Source organism: Lynx canadensis, chromosome D1, assembly GCF_007474595.2.
Source record: "Lynx canadensis isolate LIC74 chromosome D1, mLynCan4.pri.v2, whole genome shotgun sequence".
In the NCBI taxonomy this organism is placed as follows: Eukaryota; Metazoa; Chordata; class Mammalia; order Carnivora; family Felidae; genus Lynx; species Lynx canadensis.
In genome coordinates, this window is record NC_044312.2 from 108,969,063 (window position 1) to 108,979,783 (window position 10,721).

General features: G+C 53.6%; 2 protein-coding genes across 2 annotated transcripts; both read left to right on the forward strand.

Annotated features, from left to right (window-relative positions):
* The first annotated feature begins 6,056 nt into the window (after nt 1–6,056).
* On the forward strand, nt 6,057–7,364 carry ZNRD2 (zinc ribbon domain containing 2). Its single transcript, XM_030333935.1, has 4 exons — nt 6,057–6,118; nt 6,215–6,366; nt 6,496–6,580; nt 6,986–7,364. Exons 1-4 carry the CDS (start codon nt 6,100–6,102, stop codon nt 7,327–7,329), a joined length of 600 nt encoding a protein of 199 aa, XP_030189795.1. The 5' UTR covers nt 6,057–6,099; the 3' UTR covers nt 7,330–7,364.
* Nucleotides 7,365–8,010: 646 nt separating this feature from the next.
* On the forward strand, nt 8,011–9,770 carry FAM89B (family with sequence similarity 89 member B). Its single transcript, XM_030333936.1, has 2 exons — nt 8,011–8,534; nt 8,943–9,770. Exons 1-2 carry the CDS (start codon nt 8,235–8,237, stop codon nt 9,219–9,221), a joined length of 579 nt encoding a protein of 192 aa, XP_030189796.1. The 5' UTR covers nt 8,011–8,234; the 3' UTR covers nt 9,222–9,770.
* Nucleotides 9,771–10,721: the final 951 nt, after the last annotated feature.

Below are 10,721 nucleotides of genomic sequence, written 5' to 3' on the forward strand. Positions count from 1 at the left end.
CCTGCATCCTCTCTCTTTCTCTCTCTCTCAAAAATAAACATTTAAAAATTAAAAAAAAATAAGATTTTAGAACTATAAATTTCCTTCCAAGCAGTGCTTTGACTGTATCTCGTAAGTTTTGGTATGTCGTGTTTTTGTTTTCATAAATCTTAAAGTAGTTTCTAATTTCTCATGTTATTTTTTCCATGTGATTTCTTCTATGACTCATCAGTCATTTTATTTTATTTTTTTTTTAATTTTTTTTTTCAACGTTTATTTATTTTTGGGACAGAGAGAGACAGAGCATGAACGGGGGAGGGGCAGAGAGAGGGAGACACAGAATCGGAAACAGGCTCCAGGCTCTGAGCCATCAGCCCAGAGCCTGACGCGGGGCTCGAACTCACGGACCGCGAGATCGTGACCTGGCTGAAGTCGGACGCTTAACCGACTGCGCCACCCAGGCGCCCCTCATCAGTCATTTTAGAGTCTGCTGTTTAATTTCTACGTATTTGTGAATTTCCTAAATTTCCTTCTGTTATTGAAAACTTCATTACATTGTGGTCTGAGAACTTCCTCTGTATGATTTCCACCCTTTTGAATTTACTGAGACTTGTTTTATGATTTACCATATGGTCTCTTCTGGAGAACGTTCCATATATACTTGAGAAGAATATGCATTCTGCTATTGTTGGGTGGAATATTCTATAGATGTCTGTCAGTACTTGGGCTTGACTTGCACGTCTGTGACTTTTAAAGGAAACTACCTTGGTCGAGGCTCTTTCTGTCTCATTGTGATAACATCTTGGTTTTTTTCCTGGTTTTAATGTAAGGGCTAGGCGCATTTTCTAGGGCAGTGGAGCTGATCACAAAAATTTATCCAGATTTTTTTTGGCCACCTTTAGCAGCACTGTGAACCCATATTAAGACAATAAGAACCCAAAGAGCAATCCATGCCTCATCTATGGTTTTCTAAGGGAGCTTGTCTGTCTCCAGAGAATCTCCCTGAGTGGGATAAAGCTTCGATATAGCAGCTAGGACTCATTGGCAAAAAAACAAAAACGAAAACAAAAAACTGAGCAAAGCTGAGACTTTTCATCATCATCTTGGCATGGGTATAAGATTCGCATGATAGGGGCTCCTGGGTGGCTCAGTCGGTTGAGCGTCCGACTTCGGCTCAGGTCATAATCTCACAATTTGTGGGTTCGAGCCCCGCGTCGGGCTCTGTGCTGACAGCCCGGAGCCTGCTTCGGATTCTGTGTCTCCTTCTCTCTCTGCCCCTCCCCGACTTGTGCTCTGTCTCTCTCTGTCTCTCAAAAATAAATAAAACATTTTAAAAAAATGTAACGACAACAACAACAACAAAAAGATTCGCATGATAGACTGTAGGAAGGACTGAGCTGTTAGATGGTCCAGCTGTTACTGTCCTTCCTTAACAAGCATCCCATGTCCTTCTCCTCATCTCCCGAGTGAGCCAACAAAATTCTCATGATTCATCTGACTTTGGTCCATAGGGGTAGTAAATTTCCCTCCCTTCATTGTTCAGTGGGTATGTGCCGTCTGAAAGGGGCTGGAAACTTCCGTATGCCCCAAATGAGTCCTAGGGCTGGTTGTTACAACGGGGCAGACCCGAGGCTGCCTGCCGGGCTGTGGGCAATTACCCCTGCATCCCCCAGTCCCACCCAGAGGAGAGTTAGCAGCGTCTGGCAGCTGGCTTTGACCCTACTTCCAGGTACTCCACCTGCAACGACCTCCCTCACTCGTTCTCATGAACAGGAAAGGAAGTCGCAGGCCGTTTATTGATTGGTTGATTGTACGATTTGGTCAACCTGTGCGCTGCTGCTTCCCTTGGCCTTCCCCTCAACATGTGTTCGTCAGCCCGTGAGGTCCTCATACTTCCTCTTACAGAAAACTGTGCTTCCGTCAGCACCTCATCCTCAGTGCCAGAACAGTCCAGAACTGTGAAAGGGTCTCTTATTATTATTTTTTTTTTGCAATTTATGATATTTATTTATTTTTTAAAATTTTATATTTTTTAAAAATTTACATCCAAATTAGTTAGCATCTAGGGCAACAATGATTTCAGGAGTAGATTCCTTAGTGCCCCTGACCCATTTAGCCCATCCCCGCCTCCCACAACCCCTCCAGCAATCCTCTGTTTGTTCTCCGTATTTATGAGTCTCTTCTGTTTTGGCCCCCTCCCTGTTTTCATATTATTTTTGTTTCCCTTCCCTGATGTTCATCTGTTTTGTCTCTTAAAGTCCTCATATGAGTGAAGTCATATGATATTTGTCTTTCTCTGACTAATTTCCCTTAGCATAATGCCCTCCAGTTCCATCCACGTAGTTGCAAATGGCAAGATTTCATTCTCTTTGATTGCCAAGTAATACTCCCTTGTATAGATATACCACATCTTTATCCATTCATCCATCGGTGGACATTGGGCTCTTTCCATACTTTGGCTGCTGTCGATCGTGCTGCTATAAACATGGGGGTGCATGTGTCCCTTCGAAACAGCACACCTGTATGCCATAGGGTCTCTCATTTCACCCTACTTTCAAATAAACAAGGTGACACAATTTCAGGGATACTGGCAGAAGACATGAGACTTCTGGGCCAGAGATATAAAGGACTTCATTACAGCACAGCACGCGTTATGAGCACGAGAATACTCGTCACTTCCCCTTACCCTCAGATCTCACCAGTGCAATGCAGGTGGACTCATATGGATGCCCACACACAGGGCGAGTTGTGTCACAGTAGAGGAACCCTGAACTTGGGCCACCCAGGGATTTCATAACGGGCAGTAAGTATGTCCGCCCTTTGCTCTAGAGGGAGCCGCTATCTCTGTTGTCCGAGGCTGTTGACTCTACAAACATCCTGGGAAAGACAGTTCAGAATAAAGGTAGTGTCTCTGCTCATGAAACCTGCATTCGTGTGAGAGGCTGGGCGACAACTGTCTCCTACCACCTCTCTCCTCGCATCTCACTAAGTCCCCACGGCCACCCTGCCAAGTAGGTGTAACTGACCCGGTTTCACAGATGAGGAGCTGGAAGTCCAGATAAGCGAAGGGAATTACTGCTGGTGGCGGAGGCAGTAAGCGGCGGATCCAGGACCAAAGCCAGGCCTACCTGATGCCCGACCTGTGCCTTGTCTACCCTCCTGCACAACTGGAGGCAGGGACGGGCTCTGAGGAGAGAAAGGTGATGAGAATCCCCTTGAGTAATGGGAGAGCGGGCTCACAGGGAGAGCGGGAAGAGAGGAAGTGGGCCGGGAGCCAAATTCATAGGACCTTGGAGACCATAGTAGAGACTTTGGATTTTTGTCTGGGTGTGATGGGGAGATGCCACAGGATTTTGGGCAAAAGAGCGATATGACTTGATTTGTGTCTTTTTGTTACTGTTTATTTACTTTTGAGAGGGAGAGGAAGACAAAGTGGGAGCAGGGGAGGGGCAGAGAGGGAGGGAGACACAGAATCCGAAGCAGGCTCCAGGCTCCGAGCCATCAGCCCAGAGCCCGACGTGGGGCTCGAACTCACGGACCGTGAGATCGCGAGATTGTGACCTGAGCCGAAGTCGGACGCTTAACAGCCTGAGCCACCCAGGTGCACCCTGATATAGGTCTTAAAAGCATTATTGTTGGGGCGCTTGGGTGGCTCAGTCAGTTGAGCGTCCAGCTTCGGTTCAGGTCACGATCTTACGGTTTGTGGGCTCAATTCCCACGTCAGGCTCTGGGCTGACAGCTCCGAGCCTGGAGCCTGCTTCAGATTCTGTGTCTCTCTCTTTCTCTGCCCCTCCCCCCGCTCATGCTCCCTCTGTGTCTCAAAAATGAATAAATGTTATAAAATTTTTTCAAAGCATTATTGTTTCCTGTTCTGTAGAATGGGGATAACAGTAGTACCTTCCGGATAAGGCTGTCATGAGGAGTAAACTAAAGGGATGGAACAGGAGGATGAATGTCAGGATCTTAGTTGGTTCCAGGAAGAACAAGCTGTTGAGGGGATCCTGGCCACGCTGATGAGATGAGTTTAGGATGGGGCTGGGAGCTGAAGCGGTATGGACCTGGAGGGTCTGTGCATACAGGTTAGAGTTCAAGAGTTCCACCAGTCAGCTTGGCTGAACTGACTTCGGGTCAGCCTGAGAGTCAAGAGCACTAATGCCCAGAAGCCTGCTGGTAAATGGAGAGAGTGAAGAGGGGCACAGAGCTCTCCAAGTAAGCAGGAGGCAGCAAGGGTCAGAAAATGGCAGTTCCGGGGAGTCTATGTAGAAAGAAGATGGGGCCAAAAGGAGGGCACTCGATCTCCAGGTAAGATTGTAGCCAAAGAAGGAAGTTGCCGATTAGATGATGGGGGTCTAAATCCTAGCTCCTTCTCCTCTGCCCTGGGGTACAGCCTTAAGGCACTTCGGGCTGCACATCTGGGGACCACTGCCTGCCCCGTCTGGCTTCTCTAAATCTAATAAAGGAGAGAATGTATAAAGAAAAAGAACACAGAAGAGAAGGAAAAATCAAGACCAATGTCCAGGGAGCCCTAGTACTTTTAACAGAGACCTACCTAAAAAAGAATATTACAACTTCAGCCAGGTCACGATCTCGCGGTCTGGGAGTTCGAGCCCCGCGTCAGGCTCTGGGCTGATGGCTCAGAGCCTGGAGCCTGTTTCCCTCTGTGTCTCCCTCTCTCTCTGCCCCTCCCCCGTTCATGCTCTGTCTCTCTCTGTCCCAAAAATAAATAAACGTTGAAAAAAAAAATTTTTTTTAAATAAATAAATAAAAAAAGAATATTACAGTCATACCTATTAGGTCCCTCAGCCTCACCATCCAGCGGGAACCTCTCCGCAGCAGCTGGACCAGCTCTGGTGCCTGTCCAGCACAGCACTTCTCAGTCAGCCAGCGTTTTGAGGGCTTACACTTTTTTAAATGTTTGTTTATTTTTGAGAGAGAGACCGAGGGGGAGAGGGGAAGGGGCAGAGAGAGAGACACAGAATTTCAAGCAGGCTCCAGACTCTGAGCTGTCAGCACAGAGCCCGACGTGGGGCGGGAACCCACGAACTGTGAGATCATGACCTGAGCTGAAGTCAGTCCCACGCTTAATCGACTGAGCCACCCAGGCGCCCTATTGAGGGCTTAAACTTTAAAAAGAAGAGAAGGAAAGAAAAAAAGGAAGGAAGGAAGGTAGGTTAGGGGTGGACTTTGCATTAGTTGAAAGAAAAAAAGAAAAGAAAAGAAAAGAAAGAGAAAGAAAAGTTAGGGGCAGTCATTGCATGAGTCAAAAGAAGAAGAAGAGAGAGAGAGGAAGAAAGAAAGAAAGAAAGAAAGAAGAAAGAAGAGAGAAAGAAGAATAAGAGAGAGAGAGAAGAAAGAAAAGAAAGAAAAGAAGAGCGAGAGAAAGAAAATGACCTAAAGAAGAGAGAGAGAAAAGAGGACAATAGAAAGAAAGAGAGAAGGAAAGAAGAAAGAAAGAAAGAAAGAAAGAAAGAAAGAAAAGAAAAGAAAAGAAAAGAAAAGAAAAGAAAGAGTCAGGGGCGGACTTTGCATCAGTCCCAGGCCTTGGGGCTAAGGGGTCGGCAGATCGGGACTCCGAACAGGCAGAAAGGGGTGGGAGTGTCTTGAAACAGGCTGAAAGGAATAGAAAGGGAGACCGATCCCCGCCTGGCCTGCCTTCTGAAGTGAGAAGTACTGAGGCCCGAGGAGGCTCGACGCGCGCGCAGGGGGCCACTAGACGACACTGCCCGGCCTGCCGGTGCGACCGGTGCGGAAAGGGAAGCCCTAGGGCAGGTGGAGGCCAGCGGGGATTTCACCAGCCAAGTGGTCTTCTTCATCTGCGACGGGTAAGACAGGCGACCCCGCACACCCACCACTTTCCGGTCCTCCGACCCGAGCGGCGTTACCCCGGGGACTCCCCTCCTGCGGCCCCGCCAGCCCAAAGTTCGCAGACCCGGTTCCGGATGCGGGGCTCGCCAGCAGGCCAGCGTCGCCGGCAGCAGCCACGCCCCACTCCTGGCATGTTGACGTCTGAGGGGTGCCGTTTCCGCCCTCATCCTAGGAGGGCGTGAAGGGGGCGGAGCCGGGCGGAAAGCGCGCTGCTTGTACGTCACTTCCGGTGAGCCTAGTGGCGACAACGGCAACATGGCCCTGAACGGCGCTGGTGAGGACTTGGGCTGCGGGGGCCTGTGGTTGCGGGATATAGGAGGCAACCCGCTCGGGCAAGACCTCTCTGTCTCTTGTGACTCTCTTCCGCCAGAAGTCGACGATTTCTCCTGGGAGCCCCCAACCGAAGCGGAGACGAAGGTTCTGCAAGCGCGACGGGAGCGACAGGATCGCATCTCCAGACTCATGGGCGACTACCTGCTGCGTGGTTACCGCATGCTGGGCGAGACGTGCGCGGACTGCGGGGTGAGGAGACTCGGGACGTGGGATCGGGGATGGGGCCGCGGACCAGGCCTCCACGGCCCTTCCTCAACTCTCCCCCCTGGATTCCATGGCCTTGCGTCTCACCCCTGCCCCCGTACTTTCTGCTTCTAGACGATCCTCCTCCAAGACAAACAGCGGAAAATCTACTGCGTGGCTTGTCAGGAGCTCGACTCAGACGTGGATAAAGATAATCCGGGTGAGGGGGTCGAGTGTGCTTGGTGGAGAAGATGCGTGCTAATAGAAGCCCCGGAACAGTAGGTTTGGGAGGTGACAGTGGAGTCTGCGGGTGGGGCGGAGGTAAGGTGCTTTCTCCTTTCGGCTCTAGGAAGGACCATTCGTTCAGTGAGAGCACTAAACACCTACTTTGTGCCAGACACTGTGAAGAGTCTGAGCTCCATCGGGCACGGTCCTGATGGGAGAGATGAATCAAGGGCACAAATAACTTCGACACAAAGGAGAAAATGGATGCGTTACCTAATAGAGGGGTTAGGAAAAACATCTCAAGCATAGAAAGAGCAGAGCAGTAAAGAGTAAGGAGGTGGCTCAGCGCCGAGAGGGGACAGGCGTCCTGACCATTTCACCCACTTTCTCCTTTTTTTAGCTCTGAACGCCCAGGCTGCCCTCTCCCAAGCTCGGGAACACCAGCTTGCCTCTGCCTCGGAGCTCCCCTTGGGCTCCCGGCCAGCCCCTCAGCCCCCAGTACCCCGTCCAGAGCACTGTGAGGGAGCTGCAGCAGGGCTCAAGGCAGCCCAGGGGCCACCCCCTCCTGCTGGGCCTCCAAATGCAGACGTCCTGGCCTGCACACAGGAGGCCCTCCTGCAGAAGCTGACCTGGGCCTCAGCTGAGCTGGGCTCTAGCACCTCCCTGGAGACTAGCATCCAGCTGTGTAGCCTAATCCGAGCTTGTGCTGAGGCTCTGCGCAGCCTGCGGCAGCTTCGACACTAAGAGGCCCCTCCTGAGAAGAACCCTCTAGAAAAACAGCTGTCCTCTCGTGTGGTTTGTTCTTTTCTTGGTTCTGAGTTGCATGCCAGCCCCGGCTCCGTGAGCCTTTTCCCTGCCTTTGGCCTCTTACCCTACTACTGTCTGCTCTTCCTGATGCCCTGAGAGATTCGTTGGGCTTGTCTCTGCTTGGTTTCCCCGCCCAGAATGAGGGAAGAGGGAGAGGACTATGTGATACTTTCTTTCTGAGGAGGAGGCCAAAGCCTCTTCAAAAGCCGAAGGAAGAGGGGTGGTCCTCTCCGCACCCCTGCAGCCTCCTCAGCCATCCAGTGCTCATTTCCCATCCTCCAGTGACACTTGGGGGTTCCAGGCCCCTTTGGCATCTTCTCCTTCCCCGGAGTATTCTGGTACCATCATCCTGACCCACCTCATGCCCAGCCCAGGTACTCAGACGCTTGACAGGACGTCAGGGACCAAGTATGGACTTACCCAAGTCTCCCGACCGCCCCAGCCCCCTCGTTTTGGATCCTTTCCCTTGGGAGTTATAATTGGGCAGAATGGTTAAACACATTGTTGTGGGGGGAGCAAAAAAGAACCACGAAGGAACCGCGTGCGCCGCTTTTGGTCACCCCCACCCCTTTTCTGGCTCCTGTTCAGTGGATGCCCCATTCCGTTTTCTCAGCTTTTCGAGATGTGGTCCCACCACCATAGCCCTTTTAAGGGAGGCCCCGCCCGTGTGAAGGGGGTGGGGCAGGGGCGGAGTCGGAGGAGTCGGGGAAGGAACAAAGCGCGGCCTGCGGGCGGCGGCTGGGCTCGGCCGGCTGGGCCGCGCGGTGCGGGGCCTGCGGGCGGCGGCCCGGGCGCAGCGTTGAAGGGAAGCAGGCCGCAGCGGGGTCCGCGTCGGCCGGGCCATGAACGGGCTGCCCTCGGCCGAGGCGCCGGGTGGCGCTGGCTGCGCCCTAGCCGGGCTCCCTCCGCTGCCGCGCGGCCTCAGCGGTCTCCTCAACGCAAGCGGGGGCTCGTGGCGGGAGCTGGAGCGCGTCTACAGCCAGCGCAGCCGCATCCACGACGAGCTGAGCCGCGCCGCCCGCGTCCCAGATGGGCCCCGCTACGCTTCGGGCGCCACCAGCGCGGGACCCGCCGCCGGTCCCCCCGGTCCGCGTCGTCCTGTCAATCTCGACTCAGCACTAGCAGCGCTGCGCAAGGAGATGGTGAGTAGCTGGGCCCGGGACTTACTGGGCGGGGGTCTGCCACTGAGCGTGAGGGTCCGGGGCGGGGCGGAGGGCAGAGGCACGGAACGGGGAACGCATAGCTTGCGTCTCAAGATCTACAGAAGCTAGTTGGGTCAGAGGGGATATGGTAACAATAATTATAGTTACTGTTTATGGCACTAGTTACCATGTATTTTTAAGAGCTTTACTCGTGTTATTTCATTCCATCCTGCTAGATAAATGTTATCCCCATTTTACAGATGAGGGTCAGTGACTCGCCTAAAGATTCATAGCTTGCAGGTGGCATCTGATGTCCACAAAACTTTGTGCTTAGAAAGGTGCAGGAAGATTGGCTAGGGCCGAGGGTGGCCTGGACCCCAACCCCAGCCCACCCTCAGTCTTTTGCAGGTGGGGCTGCGGCAGCTGGACATGTCCCTGCTGTGCCAGCTGTGGGGCTTGTACGAGTCAATCCAAGACTATAAGCACCTGTGCCAAGACTTGAGCCTGTGCCAGGACCTGTCATCCTCCCTGCATTCAGACAGCTCCTATCCACCTGATGCTGGCCTATCTGATGATGATGAACCTCCTGATGCCAGCCTGCCCCCGGACCCGCCACCCCTCACTGTGCCCCAGACACACAATGCCCGTGACCAGTGGCTGCAGGACGCCTTCCACATCAGCCTCTGAAGAGCTGGGGGTGGGGGGGGAATATGCACCCATGCAAAAGGCTCAGAAACTCACCCGTAGTAAGTACTCAGACTTCTAGTGCCTGCTTTCCCCCATACCACCTCACTTTATAGGAAGGCAAGGCTTGGGCCCCTCAGAGGCAAAATTGCCAACCTCTCTCTCCTGACTCTGGTTAGCTGGCACTGGGGCAGGCACCTGGCCTACAGCCTTTGCCCGTGGCACTGGACCTCCACTTCTGCCACAGTGTGCACCCAGCTTGGCCAACCTTCAGTCTGGTGGTGGGGCCCAAAGCATCTGGCACTCCCCTTAGCGTCTCTGGGATTTTGGGATGAGTGCCTGGTTCCCATCACCTTTTCACCTTTTGCTGCTACTGGCAGCTGCTGGCTCAGGGGCATCCCACCTCTGGTCCCTGGGTTCCACTGCTCTAGACCAGGGCATCCCCATTCCTGCACCCACCCACGGCCAGGAGGGCCAAGGCTCCATGCTGGATATTTAAGTTTAGGGGCCAGACTCCTGGGCACGGAGGTAAATAAATACTCTCTCAGCGTTCTTGTGTTCTGACTGCCTGGCTCTGCGGCTGGAAGATAGCGGTGTTTCTGGCAAGTGCGGCCCCGCGCTTCGCCGGCAGATGGCGCCCAAGACCCCCGAGTGGAAGAAGGGCTGGCCGGTGATGGAATGCGAAACCTCCTTCCACCGACGGGGTTGGGGAGCTGGCCAAGCTGGTCCCGCGGTTCTGCGACGGCTGGCGAGGAACTTCCCCTCTCTGGCCGGACATCTAGGAGTCCAGCCCCTCTCCCCCCCCCGCCTCGCTTTGGTCCTTCCTGGCCGGCTGGGAAGGAAGGAGAAGGAGCCGCCTATCTTGAGAGAAACTTTCCACCCCGAGTGGGGGCGGAGTTGGGGCGGCACAGGAAATGGGTGGGCCTGAGCCAGCGGGCCTAGGGGCCCCTCGGCAGGAGAGGGGAAGACGCCTCCAGGAAGGGCCTGGGAGTTAGTGAGTGCTCTTTGGGTGGAAGGAAACAGCTGCAGAAGCCGAATGGGGTGAAGTTGCGTTGGCCCAGGCCTCCGTAGAGGCCACACAAGCCCTGGAGGGGAGCTGGGGGCAGGGCCCCAGGCTTCCGTGCATAAGACCCAGCTTTGATGAGGGGCGACTGGGTGCCAGATACTCCCATCCCGCGCTTACAGGCTGCCTAGCCCCCCCCCCCCCCCCCCCCCCCCCCCGGCCCCGGTCGCACTTGGAACCTTTAGAGTTATATGTCAAGGGCTTTCTCTTACAGAAGAAACCGAGACTGCACTGCTGGGTCTGGGAGCCAAACCCAAACCCAGGTGTCAGGCTCGCTGGAGGAAGCCTGCACAATTGGGTATGGTGGGTGCTCAGACCTCCAGGCACACACATAACACCCCCGTAACTTCCTGAGATGAAAAACAGAGCACCTCGAAATTGCACAGCTTAGGTTTACAGGTTGCTCACCCCCACACCCTGCTGTACGGTCCCTTGCCTCC

Coding starts and splice junctions, on each gene's coding strand:
- ZNRD2 (XM_030333935.1), top strand. Junction 6,367..6,495: donor AGACGTGCGCGGACTGCGGG/GTGAGGAGACTC, acceptor TTCTGCTTCTAG/ACGATCCTCCTCCAAGACAA. Junction 6,581..6,985: donor CGTGGATAAAGATAATCCGG/GTGAGGGGGTCG, acceptor TCCTTTTTTTAG/CTCTGAACGCCCAGGCTGCC.
- FAM89B (XM_030333936.1), top strand. CDS start 8,235: ATGAACGGGCTGCCCTCGGCCGAGGCGCCGGGTGGCGCTGGCTGCGCC. Junction 8,535..8,942: donor CAGCGCTGCGCAAGGAGATG/GTGAGTAGCTGG, acceptor AGTCTTTTGCAG/GTGGGGCTGCGGCAGCTGGA.